Source organism: Ranitomeya imitator, chromosome 9 (genome assembly GCF_032444005.1).
Source record: "Ranitomeya imitator isolate aRanImi1 chromosome 9, aRanImi1.pri, whole genome shotgun sequence".
NCBI classification, from domain to species: domain Eukaryota; kingdom Metazoa; phylum Chordata; class Amphibia; order Anura; family Dendrobatidae; genus Ranitomeya; species Ranitomeya imitator.
The window spans coordinates 61,862,885-61,885,911 of record NC_091290.1 but is presented as its reverse complement, the minus strand read 5'-3'; the positions used below and the strand labels follow the sequence as shown (position 1 = coordinate 61,885,911).

At 42.1% G+C, this 23,027-nt stretch overlaps 1 protein-coding gene across 2 annotated transcripts in view; it reads right to left on the bottom strand.

Annotated features, from left to right (window-relative positions):
* LUZP2 (leucine zipper protein 2) overlaps positions 1–22,219 on the bottom strand; it is a 1,110,632-nt gene extending 1,088,413 nt beyond the window's left edge. Inside the window, exon 1 of one of the 2 annotated variants that reach the window (XM_069738799.1) lies at positions 21,904–22,219. In XM_069738799.1, the coding sequence (XP_069594900.1) occupies positions 21,904–21,968 (65 nt within the window). In that variant the 5' untranslated portion in view covers positions 21,969–22,219. The remainder of the gene's footprint in view (positions 1–21,903) is intronic. The other variant, XM_069738800.1, reaches the window with a different exon arrangement.
* Between the last annotated feature and the right edge of the window lie 808 nt (positions 22,220–23,027).

Below are 23,027 nucleotides of genomic sequence, written 5' to 3'. Positions count from 1 at the left end.
GTTTTTGCAGTTTCATTTTTTTCTCCACTTCTTCTGAGAGGAATAAACTTTTATTTTTCTGTCAACATGACCCTATGACGCCTTGTTGTTTTTCTCAATGGCATAATTCACTTTACACTAAAACGTACTTAAAGTGGGAGAAAAGAATTCAAGTGGGAGAAAATGTTGAAAAAAAACACATTTCCACCATTGTTTTTTTTTTTCTGTCTTTCGTTTATTTTTATTTGGGCGACAGGGGGTTTTTATGCAGCATTTATTGACTGGTAAAAATGACTTGGTAATATGATTCTTAACGGGAATCTGTCAGTGGGATAATCCCTCCTAAGCCATCGATATGAGCATGTAGGTTATAGGAAGCTGAATAAAATGATACCTTGATATCTGCGATCTGATGTCTTATTCCTGAAAAATCTGCGTTTTTCCTAATATGTAAATGAGTTGTTAAGATCTATAGCTTGGACATCGATCTCCCTGAGAATCTGCCTCCAGAGATCACTGTAAATGAAAGGGAGAGATACCAGTGTGAGACAGGAGAGCAGACTGCCAGTCATTACATGTCTCACACTGGTAATGCCCCCTTTCACATAAAATAATCTCCGGAGGCAGATTCTCAGGGAGATCTATGTCCGGCCCATAGATCATAACAGCTCATTTACATATTAAGAAAACTGTGGATTACTCTGGAATATAGCATCTGATCACAAATATCAGGGTATTATTTCATTCAGCTTCCTATGACCTACATGTCCATATAGACTGCTTAGTAGGGTTGATCCTACTGAGAGATTCCCTTTAAGGTCAGTATGACTATGATGATACCAAACTTGCAAGGTTTTTTTTATAGTGTCACTGGTGTTACAGGCAGATGTTGGCTATGCAAAATAGCCAGCATCTCCCAGATGTTATGAGTGCTGAGTTCCTGTACCAAAGACACTACAATGTGGCTAAATATGTGTTGATAAAGATGACAGAAAATTAACCTGAGAAAAATCATCACATACAAATCAATGTGCTATACAAACAACTTATAAGTTAAGCCGTTACTATGTGCTGCTTTTTTGCAATGTGAATAAATGCATTGTAGCAACAGATATCAGTAAACTCAAATATGAGATCAGCACAAAAGGCTAAAGAGTCTACAAAATATATAGATAAATGCAGATACCCACAATTACAGTATTGCATATTTATTATATTGGTTGCAGTTTGCAAATAAACCCTTAGGGCTTATACTCACTTTTGAGCAACTCGGATGAGTCTCGCACGGCAATACCCGGCACTGCACCCTGCACTCAGGAGCGGAGCGTGCGGCTGCATGTATTGCTATGTGGACACACGCTCCGATCTGAGTGCTGGCAGCAGCGCCACATTTTAACATGCGAGACTCATCCGAGTTGCTCGCAAGTGAGTATGAGCCCTTAGATTAATGCTCAGCTGAAAGTGGACCTTGCCCGACAATAGCCCAGCTCATACCAATAACAATATCATGAACCACACAATGCCTTATACAAAAGCACAGCAGAAAAATGTAAGATTCACCAAGATTACAATTTCCATTGTATCGCAGTAGTGCGATGTAAAATTGTCACTAACTCTTCCTGGAGGACGTTCCTGAAAAAGAGGACAAAATCAAGTATTGGAGAACTTTTTTCTCACACGCAGAACAACTTTCTATTTTATTTTCCAAAATAATAAATCAATCTGAGGTCCCAGCTGTAAACTACTGGGGAATGAATGAGAAGCAGCGAGCAAAGACTCAGTGACGTCACCGCTAGTTACTGAGTCCACTGAGTCTCATACATTCCCCAGTAGTTTACAACCGGGCCGGTCACATTAGCACCGCTCCCGGTTGTAAACTTTACATTCCCCAGACATGGATTACTGCATGGGACTGACTGTACACCGGACAGGTATGGGTATATTGTTAGTTTCTTATTTTTACTTATTTCTTACAGGAGATCTAGGGCTTTGCTTGGATTGGCTGACTAATAAAGATGGGAAACTTTGTGGTGTATGATTTCATTAAAAGACTTTATTCTTACTATGTGGTATTTTATTAACCCTTTAACAACTATAGGATTAGTAATGGAGAGGCTTCTTATTGACACCTCTCCATTACTAAGCCGGCTTAGTGTCACCTTACAATAGGAAGGTGACATTAACCCCCCATTACCCCATTTGCCACCGCTAGGGGGCAAGTGGGAAGAAGCGGGCAAAGCTCCAGAATTGGCGCATCTAATAGATGCGCCTTTTCTGGGCAGATGCAGGATGCTGTTTTTAAGGTGGGGCGTCCATATCCATGATCCCTTACCAGCCTAAGAATAGCAGCCCACACCTGTGAGTTTTTCCGTGTTGGTTTAAAAACATTGGGGGACCCCACGTTGGGTTTTTCTTTCATTCATTCTCCCTTGCTTGCGAGCAGGAGAGAAGGGATGACAGCTTGCTTCAGCACCACATGCATGGGCACAGAGCTTACTGTAGTGCTGCTTCCCCGGCGGCCGTCCATGTGATACTGATGCGGCACACGGCTGCTTCGCGTGTTTTTTACGGTACCGGAAATATCAGGACGTGTGAAACCGGCCTACATGAGAGTCTGCAGTACCTTTTATGGCCACTACACTATGCGCCAGTTCCGGTAAATTGCAGGCTTTTTCAACCAACTGATTGTGGAGGTGCCAGGAGTCAGACCCCCAATCATCTGATATTGAGAGTTCATTAATATAAAAGTCCAGGAAAACTCCATTGATTTTTCAGTATTCTGTTTTGAAATGGATGAAATTTGAGAAGTCAGAGGAAACCCATGAAAGGACAAGAACAAATTCTAACCTCTGATTACCCACTTCCTTTGCTTAGATTCAGACCCAAGACCCAACAGTATTAACCACTGAGCCACCATGATTGCTACAGTAAATATCATTACTAAAATTCAAAGATAATATCTTATTAGTATGAGAACTGGGATTCTCCACGCTAACCGCGTTTAGAACAATACGGCTATTTTATGTCATTGTCAGTCCTATGCATTTGTTGATCACACTACATTTCTTTTTGACACTACTTGGAGAAGTGGCAGTGTGTTGTAAAGTTGTCAGAAGAAAACATTTTAAGCAATGGTAGTCATGGAAACGCCGCGGTAAGATCAACAACCTTTACAATAATAATGTAATATACAAGGAAACAAAACACTAAGATGCTGGTTAAAAACTCCCATTAAACTTGAGCAAACTAGAGTTATATTTGCTACCTGGTAATTGTGCATCTACATTCAGAATTGGAGTGGCTGTATGTGCTGTGTACACACCAGTGATTATTCCTGCTGACAAAAATTGGAAGAATTTTCTACTTTTTTTCTATTAGTTTCCTTAAGTTTTGTTTGCATTCCAAAAATTTTCGCAAGCTTCTTAAAAGTGAAGCTGTGACAATACACGGATGGCACATGGATAACATCCGAGTGCTGTAAAAAAAAAATTCAAGGACCCATAATCTTGCATTGGTTAGGTTAGTGATTTGGCTCAAAATCAGACCACTTGGTCTACAAAAATACATGGAAATTGAGCAATTCCATATGCTAAAATTGGTATGTTTTCAATACATTATTAACGTGGATTAAATTTGTAGATGACAAACTGATGTCTGAATGACGCTTTACCCAGCAAATATTTCAACAGTGGTTTTGTAAGGTAGATCTACTGGATTTTTTATGTGATGAGAATAATGTCCTTATACCCACCAATAAATAACGGACTCCATTTCCTGAATTTCCCCATGTGGTTTGGATGTCCAATGAACATGAAGGCATACAGTTGGGCAAAAAAGTATTTAGTCAGTCAGCAATAGTGCACGTTCCACCACTTAAAAAGATGAGAGGCGTCTGTAATTTACATCATAGGTAGACCTCAACTATGGGAGACAAACTGAGTAAAAAAAATCCAGAAAATCACATTGTCTGTTTTTTTTAACATTTTATTTGCATATTATGGTGGAAAATAAGTATTTGGTCAGAAACAAAATTTCATCTCAATACTTTGTAATATATCCTTTGTTGGCAATGACAGAGGTCAAACGTTTTCTGTAAGTCTTCACAAGGTTGCCACACACTGTTGTTGGTATGTTGGCCCATTCCTCCATGCAGATCTCCTCTAGAGCAGTGATGTTTTTGGCTTTTCGCTTGGCAACACGGACTTTCAACTCCCTCCAAATGTTTTCTATAGGGTTGAGATCTGGAGACTGGCTAGGCCACTCCAGGACCTTGAAATGCTTCTTACGAAGCCACTCCTTCGTTGCCCTGGTGGTGTGCTTTGGATCATTGTCATGTTGAAAGACCCAGCCACGTTTCATCTTCAATGCCCTTGCTGATGGAAGGAGGTTTGCACTCAAAATCTCATGATACATGGCCCCATTCATTCTTTCATGTACCCGGATCAGTCGTCCTGGCCCCTTTGCAGAGAAACAGCCCCAAAGCATGATGTTTCCACCACCATGCTTTACAGTAGGTATGGTGTTTGATGGATGCAACTCAGTATTCTTTTTCCTCCAAACACGACAAGTTGTGTTTCTACCAAACAGTTCCAGTTTGGTTTCATCAGACCATAGGACATTCTCCCAAAACTCCTCTGGATCATCCAAATGCTCTCTAGCAAACTTCAGACGGGCCCGGACATGTACTGGCTTAAGCAGTGGAACACGTCTGGTACTGCAGGATCTGAGTCCATGGTGGCGTAGTGTGTTACTTATGGTAGGCCTTGTTACATTGGTCTCAGCTCTCTGCAGTTCATTCACTAGGTCCTCCCACGTGGTTCTGGGATTTTTGCTCACCGTTCTTGTGATCATTCTGACCCCACGGGGTGGGATTTTGCGTGGAGCCCCAGATCGAGGGAGATTATCAGTGGTCTTGTATGTCTTCCATTTTCTAATTATTGCTCCCACTGTTGATTTCTTCACTCCAAGCTGGTTGGCTATTGCAGATTCAGTCTTCCCAGCCTGGTGCAGGGCTACAATTTTGTTTCTGGTGTCCTTTGACAGCTCTTTGGTCTTCACCATAGTGGAGTTTGGAGTCAGACTGTTTGAGGGTGTGCACAGGTGTCTTTTTATACTGATAACAAGTTTAAACAGGTGCCATTACTACAGGTAATGAGTGGAGGAAAGAGGAGACTCTTAAAGAAGAAGTTACAGGTCTGTGAGAGCCAGAAATCTTGATTGTTTGTTTCTGACCAAATACTTATTTTCCACCATAATATGCAAAAAAAAATGATAAAAAAACAGACAATGTGATTTTCTGGATTTTTTTTTCTCAGTTTGTCTCCCATAGTTGAGGTCTACCTATGATGTAAATTACAGACGCCTCTCATCTTTTTAAGTGGTGGAACTTGCACTATTGCTGACTGACTAAATACTTTTTTGCCCCACTGTATATTTTAATATCATTGCCTGTGTATGCTATGAAGAAGGATCCGAAACGCATTGCATTCTACACAAGTGTCTTGGTCATATTTTTATGGAATACTTAATAAATCCATCTCTATTTTATGGATCTTGGTAGTTGATTTCTCTTTGATTTTCTTCCTCCATTTCCTATTCCACTTTTTGATCTGGAATAGTTTTTTTAAAGACCAGTTTGTTCTGGTGGACTTCTTCCATTCATGTATTACATGGTCCATGGATAATCATGAATGGCCAGAATATAATGCTGTATTATATCGAGGGTATTTGGTAAACCACCATTAGCCAATCGGCACCCTGTAAGCAATGGCTTCTTGGTAAAGAACATAAAGTACTGAATAAAAAGGATCATATCTCTGGAACAGCAAAAAGGAAAATAATACTTACTAAGCAGCGGGAATAAAATAATAGTAAAAATTGGCCAATGTTGACCTTATGATAGGTCCTCTTTAACGATGAACGAATATACTCGTTACTCGAGATTTCCCGAGCATGCTCAGGTGTCCTCCGAGTATTTTTTAGTACTTGGAGAATTAGTTTTTATTGCCGCAGCTGAATGATTTACATCTGTTAGCCAGTATAAGTACATGTGGGAATTCCCTAGCAACCCGGCAACCCTCACATGTACTTATGCTGGCTAACAGATGTAAATCATTCAGCTGCGGCAATAAAAACTAATTCTCCGAGCACTAAAAAATACTCGGAGGACACCCGAGCGTGCTCGGGAAATCTCGAGTAAAGAGTATATTCGCTCATCACTTGTCCTCTTTAAAAAAAAGTCCATGTTATAGTGATATATCAGAAGTTATCATTGGTCTGTGCTACAGTAAAAGCGCAGAAATGCTCAACTGCCCCATGATGTTTTTTCTCAACTCTCTGCCATTAAAGTGAATTTGACATGCTTACAAATACTATTAACCTGAAGATGTAGGATTAATCTGCAGGTCAATACACAAAGCTGTCCAGACATCATCCTGAAAGTGGGGCTACAGGGAGAAAATTACATTTATTCCTCCCGGGTGCTGCCGGCTTTCAGCCATATAGGTGCAGCCACAGCGGCTACAGTCACTTCTTAATACAGTACACACTAACTGGTGGCTGTAAGCACATCCCGGCACTTTGGTTTACAGCCGACTCTGCACCACATTCATTATGACTCTGCAACTTACACTTCTGTGAGCGATGATTAAAGCCCCTCCAGCACTTCTCTACGACTCAAAGACGGTGGCTCCAGGGAAGAAAGAAGTTAATGTTCTCCTGATAGCTGCTCTTTTAGTGTGAAGTCCACAAAGCTTCGTAACGCTATTGACCTGAAGATTAACCTTATATCTGCAGGATACAAGCGTTTAAGAACATCACAGGTTAATTTAAACCCTAAGCACTTTTTAAAATTTTTCCATTACGGGCTCTGATTTTTCTCTTTCATGGGTTACTTAATTTATTTTTTATTTTTCACATAGAAATTGAAAGTTGCACTTCACAGTAACCATTCTTGGCAGTTATGAAGCTAAAATTCTGTCCCAAGGTTGCAGGTTGCTCAGAGATGCGTTCGTCCTGCTTTCTCCTCCTGTCTCTGCGTTCCTCACTCTGTGACAACTCCCGTTTTGTTTTACATCCATAAACCATATTATATTTAATCCAGTGTCCCTGAAGGAAACTCTACTGGATAATTTAGTGAAATTACTATAGATTTGTTTTTAATAACAAAAAGTAAAAAAAAAAAAGTAAAAGCAAGAAAAACAAAATGAATTTATATAATTTCTATATTTCCCAAGGGACATGCTTTGCTTACTTACATAGTAAATAGAATTGGAAAGAACACAGTGTTTTTACCTAACTTCTACTGTAATTATATAGCGCCGTAATTGCTTTTTTCCATATATGACTGGGACAAGCATTGCATCAAGATGTGCTTGGTTGAATAGGTCATTCAAGATGAAAGAAGATCACAAGACACTTACACTAACAAAAATATGTCTTTTTAGGCAAAATTTACATGCATTTTCAGGAATTTTAATTGTCTGCTGCATTTTGGGAAAATAAACTAACGTAACATCCCATATTGTCTTGTTACAGAGCCGATGCTAATGGAAGAAGAGGGTCTGCTTTAACTGTTATGGTGTTTATGTGAGTTCCACATTATGTGTCACTGTTTAGGGTTTGTGCACATGTGAGGGGTGCCAGGGCCATAGTCGTGGGCCGCAATGATAGCTGCTGGAGCGCACCCTAGCCACTCGACACATACAGTATATACATTATCTCCTTTGCAGCGTACCTTCTGTAATGCCTTCTGCACCATCAGGGTCCCCTCTCGTCTGCTGTGGGCTTACCCCTGCTGGTTCCGTATAAACAGAGACAGAACCCAGTTTCAACTTATAACAGACAACTTTACTTGAATTCTTTCGCAGTACGTCCATTTCAGTTACAGCAACTTCACAGGGAACATCACAGAACATATCCTTGTCTATTCCTGTGCTTTTCCCTACTTCTTCTAGAATGCTCCCAGGTTGTACCGTTTCATCTGGTACCGCAGTGTTCCATCTGTCCAGCTTTACCACATTTAGGAGTTCCCCTGTCCATTTCAGAACAGACATAATGGCATCTTCCTATGTAGTAAGCTGCCACAACTTGGTGCTGCCCTGCATTCCACTGTTGCTGTTTCCTTCAGTTCCCAAGCCCTGAATGTCTGGACTCCCAGCTTCAAATTTTACGGTGCCCACCGTGTTGCCCAGGCTCTAAGGCCCTACTGGACTTTCTGGGCTCCCTGGCGCTACTTGGCTGTCTGGGCTCCCTGGGCTCCCCAGCCCTACTACTTACAATCAGAAAATACTCCTGTCTTAGGCTACTTTCACACTAGCGTTTTCTGCAATCTGTCACAATGCGTCGTTTTGCAGAAAAAAACGCATCCTGCAAAAGTGCTTGCAGGATGCGTTTTTTCCTCATAGACTTGCATTGACGACGCATTTGCGACGGATTGCCACACGTCGCATCCATCGAGCGACGGATGCGTCGTGCTTTGGCGGACCGTCGGGAGCAAAAAACGCTACATGTAACGTTTTTTGCTCCTGACGGACCGCTTTTTCCGACCGCGCATGCGTGGCCGGAACTCCGCCCCCACCTCCCCGCACCTTACAATGGGGCAGCGGATGCGCCGGAGAAATGCATCCGCTGCCTCCATTGTGCAATGCGTTAAACGCTAGCGTCGGAATTTCTCCTTGACGCATTGCGACGGGGAGATTCCGACGCTAGTGTGAAAGAAGCCTTATCCACAGTAGGCCCCTCCTATGCTATCTAGATGCTATCCTTCTACTATTTAGTCATAATTTGCCCCCTCTAGTGGGCTAACTTGGTACTGCACTCTCCCTATATACAATTGCAGCATTACAATATATAACCAAATATACAGGGTGGTACATTTACATTTATCATGCTTTTAACTGGGACGTGTGTGAGGCTTTGAACAGTCTTTGTAACCCCTTACACACAGAACATTTTCAGTCAGAGTTGCCTTGAATCTGCCTGAAAAAGTGCCGCAAAAATATGATCATAATGAACACAATATATAAACGAGATTTCTGTGCACATCTTCAGTCTTATTGTAATGAGGCTCTGTCAGTGGTTTCCTGGCAGCCCTGAAATGGCTGCCATGGACAGATTTAGCATAAGCCATTCTGTTTACCAGATCCCAGGCTTTGCCCTGGCCTTCACCTTTTAACTCCTGTACAGGGATCTAAACTCAACCCTGGCCTGGGCTGAGGCCACAGAATAAGCTAATATTTGTGCAGGGCAGGGCGGCAGGATTGGTCAGGTAGTCAAGTGAGAACCAAGAGGGCATGAAAGGTACTTAAAAATTATCAGTAAAACAAGCTGATGTCAAAACAGGAAATACGTTACACAGAAGCTGAACAGACAGGATTAAACCAGAGGAGAACATGGCTGTATCTGGCAGCTTCCAGCAGTAGGCTGGAAGCTTAAGTATGGTGTGGTGCTCTCCCATTGGCTGGAGCAAACACACCCATACCGTCAGACTGAGCAGTACTGCAGGTCCCAGCCACCTTAATCTTAGTGGCTGGATAGAAACTGCACCATCCAGGGCTTCTGGGTCAGACATCTCTATAACCAGCGCTGCCCAGTGAAGCAACAGAAGCAAACATTGCAGGAGCAGGTCCTGGTGGAGATGTTACTTATTGTAACTGCATAGAAGCTGTGAAGTGGTTAAAAGAAGTGACATTTTCATTCTTCAGGCGCTTTGTTTGGAAGCCATCCATTCTTTATAGTTGAAACAATAGGCAAAAGGCAAAGGAGCTGCAATATTGCCAGCAAAACCACCAACAAAGCATCTTCAGGAAAAGGCTACTGACTTCTTTTCCTAAAGCAGCTTTGCCTGGGAATAAAGACGTCATGTGCACAAACCCTTATAATGAAATCTTTTCCTTTTTAAAAAGCTGCTACGCTTCGGAACGCAGACCGAAGATAATAATCAATGCTAATAATCAATCTGCTACTCATACAACTTTTCCATTTTGTTCATGAATTCCATTTATCGAAAACAGAACTGACAAACGGAATTCCATTAATTCATAAGGACCATGTCAAGATTCGGATCAACATAGGCAAAATGTTTCAAAACCCTTTATTCCCGAATTATTCTGCCATATGGCCATTTAGTGGGGCTATTGGTAGACAGGGCTTAATGCAGAACTGCACATATTGTCCTCCACAAACACTGGCACCACATCTCCTTCCAAAACAGAATTACAAGTAGATTAGGAATGGAGATAGATCAGGAATAAAGCTAAACCAAAACTAATCCTGATATTATGTATATATAGGGATTGGCTGTTGGGTGAAAGAATGACCGAATGACCGGCCCCCATGTAAGTATTCTATTATGAATATAGGCAAATTTTCACTACTTATTCTTTAACTCATGAACCTTTGTTGAGGAAACCAAGAATCTTGATGAATTGATTGAAGAAAAACAGATTAATTGGATGTGATTTTAAAAAAATGCAACAGAATTCTGTCCGAAACTGATCCAAACTGTGGTGTAATGCCATGTGCCACATTTATTGTACGAATTGAATGAAAAAAAAACGATCAGAGGAGCGCTAGGAACTCAAGGACACAGGTATATTAGATGATTCCACAACGCATTTAGAAGGTAACCCCGTCTTCATCAGGTGGAGATTCTCTGATGAAGACGGGGTTACCATCGAAACGTGTTGTGGAATCATCTAATATACCTGTGTTCTTGAGTTCCTAGCGCTCCTCTGACCGTTTTTTTCATTCAACTATTGCACCCATCCTCCGTTGGAAGCACACGGCTGGAGCTGCGGTGGACCTTTCATTCCATCCGACCTACCTGCTTCCTCTGCGCTCCCCAGAGACCGCAATACACATGACTGACATTTATTGTAAGAGACACGTTTTGGATATGTGCTTAGAAAAGGGGTATTTGGCAAAACGGAGTCATAATATGCATCAGATATATTAATAATAATGTGCACTATGAGAAAGAAAATCAGCAAATGGGACCTAAAACGCAACTTTTGCTACAAATCGTTAAAAAGGTCGAATCAGAGACCGGATTGTGGAAAGGCATAAAAACGACAAAGAAACAAACCAACAAAACGGGCGCTGTGTGATACCACCAGAAACGCAGAGCTTCACAATACCAGGACATAGCCTTTATGTCATTCATCCTATTTGCAATTCTATAGACAAATCAGTGTGGCCATATCATAATGGAATCATTCAATCAAAAGAAATAATGATCGATAACAAAAATTGGATTGATTTCACCCAACATGATGATTACTCCAGATAATAATCAACGTAGCAGAGCATAAAGAATTGAGATACTGGTAGTAATGAGCGAATATACTCGTTACTCGAGATTTCTCGAGCACGCTCGGGGGTCCTCCAAGTATTTTTTAGTGCTCGGAAATTTAGTTTTTAGCGCCGCAGCTGAATGATTTACATCTGTTAGCCAGCATAAGTACATGTGGGGATTCCCTAGCAACCAGGCAACCCCCACATGTACTTATGCTGGCTAACAGATGTAAATCATTCAGCTGCGGTGAGGAAAACTAAATCTCTGAGCACTAAACAATACTCGGAGGACCCCCGAGCGTGCTCGAGAAATCTCGAGTAACGAGTATATTCGCTCATCACTAGATACAGGCGGTAAGTATTTACCCGACGCGTTTCTGCCTATATTCAGCTTTATCATGGGAATTCAGAACGCTTTATGTAATCAATAAAAGATCCCACCGTTACATGCGGAAAGAAATGCATCTCCTGTGCACCATTAATTTTCTGCAAATAAATGTATAAAGAGGGCACTGGATGTGTCCTAAGGACGAGAAAAGTGCCAGAATTCTTGCATGATGCCCCAAATCATCAGTCTTACACACCTTGCATCATTGTGATATATTTTGGCACGCAATGTTTCAGTTGCCCTACTATTATTTGCTACTAATAAATTCCTCCTACTGTGTAATACACAGTACAGGCCTGAGGGGGCAGTGCACACCTCAGAAATCCAAACAGCGCCAATGCTAGATGGCAGGCATCACCTTTATAGTCATCGCTCAGTGTGTCAGCCGTGGCCCTTTTACTAGAGAATCAAGCAGACACTTCGTACTTTGCTAGAAATGACAAGCTCTATGGTTTTTAAATAGTGGAAATTCCAGTTGTCAGATCTTAAATCATCTCTATGCCTCTATCTCTCGAGGTTGAATATATGTTATGTACAGTTCACCTTGAAGTATCAGAACACCAGTCTGATGTTCAATTAATATCATTTTGCCGGCGCACCTGCTTACATTGTCTCACCGCGTCGTGCTCGGCTGACCTAGGGCGAGCAAGTTCACAAAGTAGGACAGAATTTTCTATGACATATCTTATACTGTATGACAAAACCCGACAGCCGGTCCTGAGAGAAATAAATATATGTGCTTGGCAGGAAGGTACATTTATCTTGAGAAGGATTATTCTTCTTGAGTTCAGTGATACGCTTATAAATCAACGACAACAAAGAAAATAGATACGGAATATTTATATGAATACATAACCGGAGGGAGCGGAGAAGGAAAAACGTCTCTTTTCACCTTTCTGTACTTTGCCATATCATCATTTTCTTAAGTTGTTTTATGTAGTTGAAACATTAAATAACCTCCAAAATAATCCTTTTATGTCTTATTACAGACAAACTAATACAGCAGTAGCAGAATGGAGGATATTGTAAAGCAGGAGTGTACAGTGTAGCTGTGAATCCAGCGCTGGGTTTAGATACAACATGAGAAGGAAGTAGCATGGTCTCTCTGCCTCCTTCATTCTCTCTCACTATGCTCTGTCTACTTTACATATACTTATACATGCAGCTATAATCTGATCCCCCAGTAAACTGGCAGACAATCGTGTATTTGAAAAAGGCTATTTTATTTAGAGTAAATTATGTATGTAGGAAGGGGAGAAGTGGCTCATGCGAGGAGAAAGAAGAATATTTCTCTGATAATATACATTACAATGCTTCTTATATTTCCTTGTACTACGGATTTATGCAAAGTTTGTCGAAGGGACAGTGACCATTTCAAACTGAGTGACTACTCTTGCATATCAAGGCTTAATTGTTTTAATATTCCAGGTCTTCTGACCAGACTTAGGTTTCATGCACCTGATCATATTATAGCTTCATACAACCTAGACTATACTGTATATCTAGTAATATATAGTCTAGTAGCTCTGCCACAGCTCTGATGTTTCTGATTGTTTTACGAAGGAATAATGCAAAGTAAAGGTACCGTCACACATAACGATCGTTTTTGTGACATAGCAACGATATCGTTAACGAAATCGTTATGTGTGACAGCAACCAACGATCAGGCCGCTGCTGGGAGATCGTTGGTCGCTGGGGAAAGTCCAGAACTTTATTTCATCGCTGGATCTCCCGCTGACATCGCTGGATCGGCGTGTGTGACATCGATCCAGCGATGTCTTCACTGGTAACCAGGGTAAACATCGGGTTACTAAGCGCAGGGCCGTGCTTAGTAACCCGATGTTTACCCTGGATACCATTGTAAATGTAAAAAAACAAACACTACATACTTACATTCCGGTGTCTGGTCACGTCCCTCACCTTCAGCTTCCCGCACTGACTGTGAGCGCCGGCCGGCCGTAAAGCAAAGCACAGCGGTGACGTCACCGCTGTGCTTTACGGCCGGCGCTCAGTCAGTGTGGGAAGCTGAAGGTGAGGGACGTGACCAGACACCGGAATGTAAGTATGTAGTGTTTGTTTTTTTTACATTTACAATGGTAACCAGGGTAAACATCGGGTTACTAAGCGCGGCCCTGCCCTTAGTAACCCGATGTTTACCCTGGTTACCCGGGGACTTCGGGATCGTTGGTCGCTGGAGAGCTGTCTGTGTGACAGCTCTCCAGCGACCAAACGGCGACGCTGGAGCGATCGGCATTGTTGTCTAGATCGCTGCAGCGTCGCTAAATGTGACGGTACCTTAAGACAAGCAACAAAAAAAAAACAACTGTGATGAAAGAAACAGAAAGTACAAACCTTCAAAAGTGAGAACCTTCAGGCGCAATGAACTTGAGAGGCCATGGGGGTCCCATGTGCTCTCCGCAAGGGTGGCGGCAAAACTGGGGTTTCAAGCAAAGTGCAAAAGGGAGGAAAACCTCCGAAACAAAAAGCATTAGAAATAAGAAAATATATAAATACATATAAAGACAAACCTGAATGGCCCAGAATCATCAAATCGGTGTTATTCAGGCTGGTCTTGGTGAGGGGGGGTTTGCCGGAGTCAGATGCTCCTGATTCATTAGGAGGTGCAGGCTTTTCATGAATAGGGGTGCCTGAAAAGTGGCGTGTGCCTCACCACAAATCTTACTCCAGTTTGGGACCGGAGTAAGACTTCTGACATAGGGAACATCACCACTTATCATGAATTGACTAGTGGGGACAAGACAGCTACATATCACCCACTTTATGGGTGAAAATGGTGTGAGAATGCCACAGTTTTAGCACAGCCACAAGTTGCACCAAAATTTTGAGACATTTCAAAGTTTTTTCACCAGAAGGTTAAAGCTTTGATGAATCAGGCACATAGACTTTTATAAAGGTTTAAAAGGAAATTATTATGTTGAGAATGCTGTCCTATGCACAGGTAATAGATATCGGCAAAATGATCCGCAAATTTGTTGCGGTTTTCCACAAAGTTTCGCATTCTAGCAAATATGAAATTCTCTTTGGTTCATCCGACACTGAGGTCAACGTAGACAACACATGTCAGTGACATCGATGACATCCATCACCCTCTGTGTGTTAGAATGGGACTCAGCGCCAAAAGAACAGCCGAGACCCGCAGAGAACGAGGGAGCAGAGGAAGTATAAGAAGCTAGGAGAAGAACAAGCTAGACAAGAGCCTAGGAGCATCATACAGATTTTTACCTCTTTCCCTCCCCTCTACTTATTATGCTTTGGTGTTTTGCCGCTCAGTGATTGTCAGCCATCTCTGTGCTTGTACAGGGGAAGCTGTCAACAACTAAGATGGACCACCCACAGGACACCTAAGCGAAGGGATTTCAACCAAAATTGTACACTGATCATTCCTTGTGAGTGTATCTAGGAATTTGCCCAACTTCTCCTCCCTTGTATCATGTACCCTGCAGATATTTTCCCTATTGGATTAATTACTGGTACTTAAAGGGAATCTGTCACCTACTTTTTAGCTATAAGCTTGGGCCACCGTGATCAGGGGCTTATCTACAGCATTCTGTAATGCTGCAGATAAGCCCCCGATGTAACCTGAAAGATAAAAAAATTAAGTTAGATTAAACTCACCTAGGGGCGGTCCGGTGCGGTCCGGTCCAATGGGTGTTGTGGTTCGGGTTGATGAGATGACATCATCTTCCTTGTTTCTATCGCGGCTCCTGCGCAGGCGTACTTACCTGCCCTGTAGAGGGCAGAGCAAAGTACTGCAGTGCGCATGCACTGGGCTTCTCGGACCTTTCCCGGCGCCTGCGCACTGCAGTTTTGCTCTGCCCTCAACATGGCAGGTAAGTACGCCTGCGCAGGAGCCGCAACAGAAGCAAGGAAGAGGACGTCATCACATGAAGATGGGAGGCGCCAGACCCGGATCGCGATGCCCATCGGAACGGACCGCCCCTGGGTGAGAATAATCTAACTTGTTTTTCTTATCTTCCAGGTTACATCGGGGGCTTATCTACAGCATTACAGAATTCTGTAGATAATCCCCTGATGGTGGTGGCCAAAGCTTATAAATGAAAAGTAGGTGGCAGATTCTCTTTAAATTCCTCTTAATTTATGAGTTTTCTAAAGTTGCTCCTCTACAGTTCTATCAATAATAACGAGACTTGTGAAAAAGGTCTAACACTTATGAAAACTAAGGATTATTAATTTAGTAATTACCAATCTGGAAGGTTAGGAACTAACCAATTACCATGACGTCGTGTGCATTGAATATGCCTGTCAATAAATCTTAGCATTACAAAACAAAAGTCAATAATTACCGTAACCCCACATATCAGTGAACTGAGAAGAAGACTTAAAGGTATTTAATGAAGAACAAGTCTATTTCCAGCAGATGTAGAATCGCATTCACTGAAGTTTCCAGTAATTACCCAGTAAATGTGTTAACACTCTACTGGGGCTGTATACTTGATGGATCACGTCACGTCAAACACTTTTTTTTTTCTCAACAAAGTCCATGAAACAACAAACACCCACTATCATAATTTATAACAATGATTGATATGGATTTTTAACACCACTGGAAGTCGACAAGAAAATAGATTTCCCAAGCACCAGGGACTTATGCCGCCTTCCGTAGTTTCTCCAAGTACAGTATGCAATTTCTAAAATCACTCATCAGAAAAACATCTGCGCTCCCTGCAGTTATTGTCAAACTTCATAAAGGTTTTATCAATACTGGAGTTTTCACAAATGTCGGAGACTTTTTTTTATTTTCCAGATTAAGAATTCTTCTTACACATACTGTATAGCACTTCACATTAAATTGCAGATCCATCCAATATCGCAGAAACTTCTACCAACGTTTCCTCCTACAAGAAAGTTGCTTCAATTTTAAAGCACCACTTCAGGTGCTGGAGTGGTGCCAACGCAAGGTCCATGACCCTGGTGTTATACTTACCAGCCGCTATCTTATGTACTTCCCTGCACAACCATATTCAGGCCGCAGCTTGTGACTGACCAGAAGTCAGAGGTAACGGTCACAAGCTCTCAACGTAAGTCTACGAGATCTCCGTTCTGGCCTCGTTCTAGCTCTCATAGACTTACATTGAGTAGAGACTTCTGGCTTGCCCAGCAACCACTGGAGTGTTCCGACAGGTCACAACTAGTGTTGAGCATTCCGATACCGCAAGTATCGGGTATCGGCCGATACTTGCGGTATCGGAATTCCGATACCGAGTTCCGATACTTTTGTGGTATCGGGAATCGGTATCGGATCCATATTAATGTGTAAAATAAAGAATTAAAATAAAAAATATTGATATACTTACCTCTCCGGAGGCCCCTGGACATCACCGCTGGTAACTGGCAGCCTTCTTTGCTTAAAATGAGCGCGTTTAGAGCCTTCCATGACGTCACGGCTTCTGATTGGTCGCGTGCCGCTCATGTGACCGCCATGTGACCAATCACAAGCCGCGACGTCATTCTCAGGCCCTAAACTCCTCATTCTAGGAGTCCAGGGGCCTCCGGAGAGGTAAGTATATCAATATTTTTTATTTTAATTCTTTATTTTACACATTAATATGGATCCCAGGGCCTGAAGGAGAGTTTCCTCTCCTTGAGACCCTGGGAACCATCAGGATACCTTCCGATACTTGGTGTCCCATTGACTTGTATTGGTATCGGGTATCGGCGATATCTGATACTTTTCGGGTATCGGCCGATACTATCCGATACTGATACTTTCAAGTATCGGACGGTATCGAACAACACTAGTCGCAACCTGTAGAAGACAAATGGAGTGGTACTGATAAAAGATCAAGACGCCGGCTGGTGAGTATAATACTAAGGCAAAGAAACCTAGATTAGTGGCACTACTCTAGTAAAAAAAAGTGCCGGAGTGGCTCTTTAAAGGGGATTTTTGACTAGAAATCTAAATTTGATATATAAGGGTTCATATGAAGTTATAGAAGGAAACAAAACTATTACTTACAAAAATATTGGTCTAATTATGTTATGTCACATGACATGCGTAGTCATACTGGTTGACGCAAAAGAAACTCAAGATCAACTTTTAGTTTGTTGGTTAAATCAAAGAAAACAAGATCCATGACTGTGTTTCCTGTAGTTAAAGAAGCACTCCAGCATTTTGTTTTATTTCAGGGCTTGAGTGAAGTCATTAGTATTCCTTGCCCCCTAGTATTATAGTGACCAACTGCAGCTCCGGTCCTCCTCCGTCATCTTGTGACCGCAACTTCTAACTGACCGGAAGTCAGAGGTAGGTCACAAGCCCTCAATGTAAGTCTACGAGAGCCTCATTCTGGTCCCATTCTGGCTCTCGTAGACTTATATCGAATAGTGACTTCTGTATGGCCTAGCGACCACTGGAAAGATCTGACAGGTCATCACAACTAGTGATGAGCGAATATACTCATTGTCGGGTTTTCCCCAGCACGCTCGGGTGACCTCCGAGTATTTGTTAGTGCTCGGAGATTTTCATCGCCTCAGCTGAATGATTTACAGCTACTAGCCAGGCTGAGTACATGTGGGGGTTGCCTGGTAATCTCCACATGTAATCAAGCTGGCTAATAGCTGTAAATCATTCAGCTGAGGCGATGAAAACTTAATCTCCGAACACTAACAAATACTCGGAGGTCACCCGAGCGTGCTGGGGAAAACACAAGCAACGAGTATACTCGCTCCTCACTAGTCACAACCTGCAGAAGACCGACTGGGGACGCACCGGTAACAGATGAAGAGGGCAGCTCGTGAGTATAAAACTATGGCCAGGGAAAATAGATTAGGGGAACCTCTCTGGGGATTAAATAAAAAACACAAAAACGCTTTAACTTCTCAAAAATGGCCATCAAGACGTAATAGAAAATGCAGTCTATAGTTTCTGATGATCTGAAGGAGGACTGTTATGATGTTTAAATGCCGTCAGGACTCCTAGAGAAAGACTTCCAGCGCCCACACAGAGTGACAGCTTCTCTGGAAAGTGTCTGTAGACGGAAGATCTGTCAATCAAAATGTGTGGGAGGAGGAAGAAGGACTCACCGAGTCCTGGCAACGCTTAGAAAGTTTTCTTTAAAGTGAAAATACTCTATCAAATTGTTGGAAAGCTAAATCCCTGAGCTCAGTATTGGAGAGCTTAGGTACATGTTCAAATGTATGTTCCTAATACATAGAATTCATATTTTAATATTTAGCAATATTTATTCATCATTTTAATAGTAATTTCATATTTTATTTTACTAAGCTCCACTGATTTATATCAAACAGTAGCACAGTCCTATGATGGAGTAAGTGTTCTCTGATGCATTGAATATGATTTTCCTCAGTTTTTCACTCTAGGTAGATGCCTGAAAGCCCCCCAGAAGAGGAGACAAAGCCGAGATGTTCCCCCACATAGTGATAGTTGTAGCATTTGTGTGGAGCACAAATCTGCATTTTCCCCCATTTTACTACTTTTAACACTAGAAAGAAACTTTTCATGTGGAAGTTTATACTTTGTTCTCTGCTTATTTTGCTGCCATCTTCAGTCTGTGGATGCGAGCACTTAAAGACTAACGACTTACAAGAGAAATGACGGCAAAAAAAGATTTAAAGGGGGCTCATTTGAAAAGAATAAAAACGCTATACAATTTTGAAGATCCAATTTTTTTTTAATAAGAACTTTTATTAGGTTCATAGTTTCAAAAAAGACACAACTTTAAATAAAAGAAGTCATTGTCACACGTCCAGAGCAGAACTATATCCACTGAGGGCGGGCGCAATTATTTGGCAAGTGCGATCCAACAAAACATCAGATCGCATTCTATGTTATTCTATGGGGTCGTGCACATTTTGGATTTTTGTCCTTTGACTGCATTGATCAAAGGAAAAAAAAAAATCGCTGCATGCCCGAGTTTTATCTGATATTAAGATCACACTCGGCCGTGCAAGTCAATGAATTGATTGAAACCTTTGGACTGCACTCAGATGACATCCGAGTGCAGTCCGATTTTCAACAATTTTTTTTCCCCACGTTCTCCACATACCAGAGAATCAGATCACGCTCTGATCAGAGTTTAATCAGACCAATGAGTGAAGATTTCTATTTAATAGCAGCAAGCAGTGGTTTTGAAAATCAATATGAACTATTACATATACAATATACTTTGTTAAAACTAAAATACGTCTTCAAGTGGCTAAAAGTAGAGATGCAAACATGTTCATGCATTTCATGAGTTATTATAGAAAGTTATACATTATTGCTCCAACTATATAGTACATTTTATGGAAACAGCCATCTTCAGCCATGTGTAGGGGTATAGTGTGTCCTGCTGTGCGGTGTTATGTATGATGCCCAGATATATGGAGCAAGACATCCTGGGCTCCTGCTGATTCTGTGGACGGCTTTGATTAATACAGACCTTGTGATACGGCAGCGAGATACATGTCATATTCAGTCACATTGATTGCTCTTTAAATAGCTTAAATTTATATGTATGATCCACTGAGAAAGATATTAAGCTGAAATTAACTACCTGATCGGAAAAATCCAGGAGGGGTATTATGGTGTTAATAATGTACAGAATAGGATCAAGTAGCGTAATGTGCGACTTCACTGCAGCACCATAAGAATCTTTAAAGTGGCACATTGTCCTAAAGAAGTTTAGAATAAGGAACCTGCTCTCTTCATTTATTTTCATCAGGAACAGCGCCCCTCTTGTTTTCAGGCAGTGTCTAGTATTGCAATTCTGCAACATTCACCTCCTTAAGGATAAGTTACAATAACAGACAAGATCCATGGACAAGGATGACCCTGTTTTATAAAAAAATAAAGCACACACATATATATATATATATATTATAATGTTTTCTAGCATGTGTATATGGATCTGTTTTTACTACAAAAAGTGAACAAAAATATGAATATATATATATATATATATATTGTAGTGTATTCTCACAGTGGTGAATGTAGCTGTTGTAATACCACCCACCACCTGAAAGCAAGAGTGGCGCTGTTCCTGACATATTTATGATATTTTTTTTTTCTAATTGTGAGCATCCACTTTGAGTGCTATGTCTCCACACTTGTTTGGAGCTGCTGTGGCCTCCTGTGGTGCTGGGCTTTTGAGGAGAACTCTGGAAACATGGCTGTCCTTTCATCTCTACTTTCCCCTACCCCAGTGCTACCACAGACTCCATCACCTCGCAGACCTTCGGTCACTACAACGTCCTTCCATCACTCCAGGAACATCCACCAGTCAGCTGATGGCGACACAAGGTGCGACCCGCCAGCTCCGTCACCACGCCGCCTCCATCGCTCCAGCCATTGTTTTAACGAGACGATGCATAACAGACTGTGGGACTGGTACAATCCTTAGGGGGGTTAATAATATCAAATCCCGGGGTCTGTGATTGGTGGGAAGGGCACGGTGAGGGCAGACGGCACGCTGCATGGCGCCGCCTCACCGAACAATGACAGATATTGTGCCGTCCAACTGAAGCAACTTTTCATCATTCACACAGATAAGCCGGACTTTGTATCAGGGAGCGATAATCCAGAAACAGCCTCGAATATCAATGCCACAACTCTCTCGGGATTTATCGCACTTTTATACTAAATGCCCTCCATTGGGCTTATTAACCTCTTAATGAAAAAAGCGTTCGCATACCGTCCGTCCAATACATAATGGTCCCGTATAGCAGAATGCAGCAGAACCGGCACCAAATCCGAGGCCCGAACCCAATGGTCCTATACATGAAAAGCCTCATCTCCATCTACATAGTCCAACGCTACAAACACATGGAACAATAGCGATCACTACAGCGCTGCCCCAGTTGGCCAAAAAAAAAAACAAAAAAAAAACCATACAACTTTGTTAAAGTATTTCCGAAATCCCGACTTTATATAGAAAGCGATTAAAAAGCAATAATTAGCCATGATTTGGTAACGTCGACACTCTCAATGGTTAATTCAGCATCTGGCATAACCAAACACATTGCCGCAGATTGCGGCCGATTTCCCAGAATGCGTTAACCCTTCGTGGAGCAACCCCGCAACTTGACCGAAATGCGTTAGGCTTAACCCCTCCGGTGCTGCCCTGCAGGATCCGCTCTGCGTGCACATCCAGGGCAGATATTGCTCATGCCGTGGAGCCCTGCGTGCTGTAAAATACAGCAATGGTGATGAAAAGCAGCGTAGTATCCCACACAATGATACAAAGCATGCTTTCCCTGCTCACCTGGTGCTGAGAACCATAGCAGGCAGGAGAAGAGATAGCAAGTGGCAGGCAGGGATAGGTTTCATGCTGCAGCTCCCCTGATCGGTGCTTGGAAGTCTGTCCTCCCTCTTTGCCTTGGTCTATAGTGTAGAAAGCCCTTCCTCAAGGCAGGATGCTCCAGTAGGAAGGATGGGGAAGACGCAGACAGACCCACAGACTGGCTAATCAAAGCAACTCTACGCTGGATGCAAGCTCCAAGTGTGATGTCACAGGCGATGGACCTGCTGCTGCAAGGATCCTCGCCTGATACTCTGCGATTATCAACACTGTGACTCTATTCATGTCCTCGGGGGGGGTTGTTATTACCAGCAGTTTAAGTGTCAGCCAGGGAAAAAGGGGAGTGTGCAAGGGGGGCCCTTAACTCTTCGCACAATGACATGTATCAATGTTAATACCCTTTAAATGACGGAGTGTGGCAGAATAATTAGCTCAAGACTCCTCGTCACGAAGGACTTTGCATCTAATTAACCGAAGACGCAATGTATTCAGTTTATTTGTCTGTAGTCTACGGTCCAGAAGGTAAATATTAGACAAGCGATGATACATAGACATTACCCATGGGATGGCGCGCGGATAAATAATGGATCACACCGCACATAGATCAATGGCAGGGTGCTGGCATTCTTTGAAAGTGCAAATTGTGCAGGATAGCATTCAGCATGCTGTAAGGAAAGAGGATCTAGACCTCGTGGTGGGATTTGTGCCCTGTGATCAGAAGCATCAAGGTTGGGGTTAAAGCAAGGCAAGGATTTTTATGAAAAATTGAAATTGATGAGCAATGGAAATGTCTACTGTCACCATTAAAGGGCCCCTTCGTCGCTATTTATTAAAGCTTAAAATCAGGCTGGTAAACTACAATTAGGCTGGAAAACTACAGCTAAATCAATTTTTGGGGGGGATTTTTGACCCACGTCCCACACCTTGGAAAAAAATGTTCTTCACCTGTGTATTTATTTGGTTTACCCAAACCATGGCGGAACACTAAACACACTAGAATCTGTCTGATAAAAGAATTAACTTGGAACAGAATGTCGATGCATTTTCCCACTCCTCTGGCTGCCACCTGGGACTTGCAGTTCTCACTG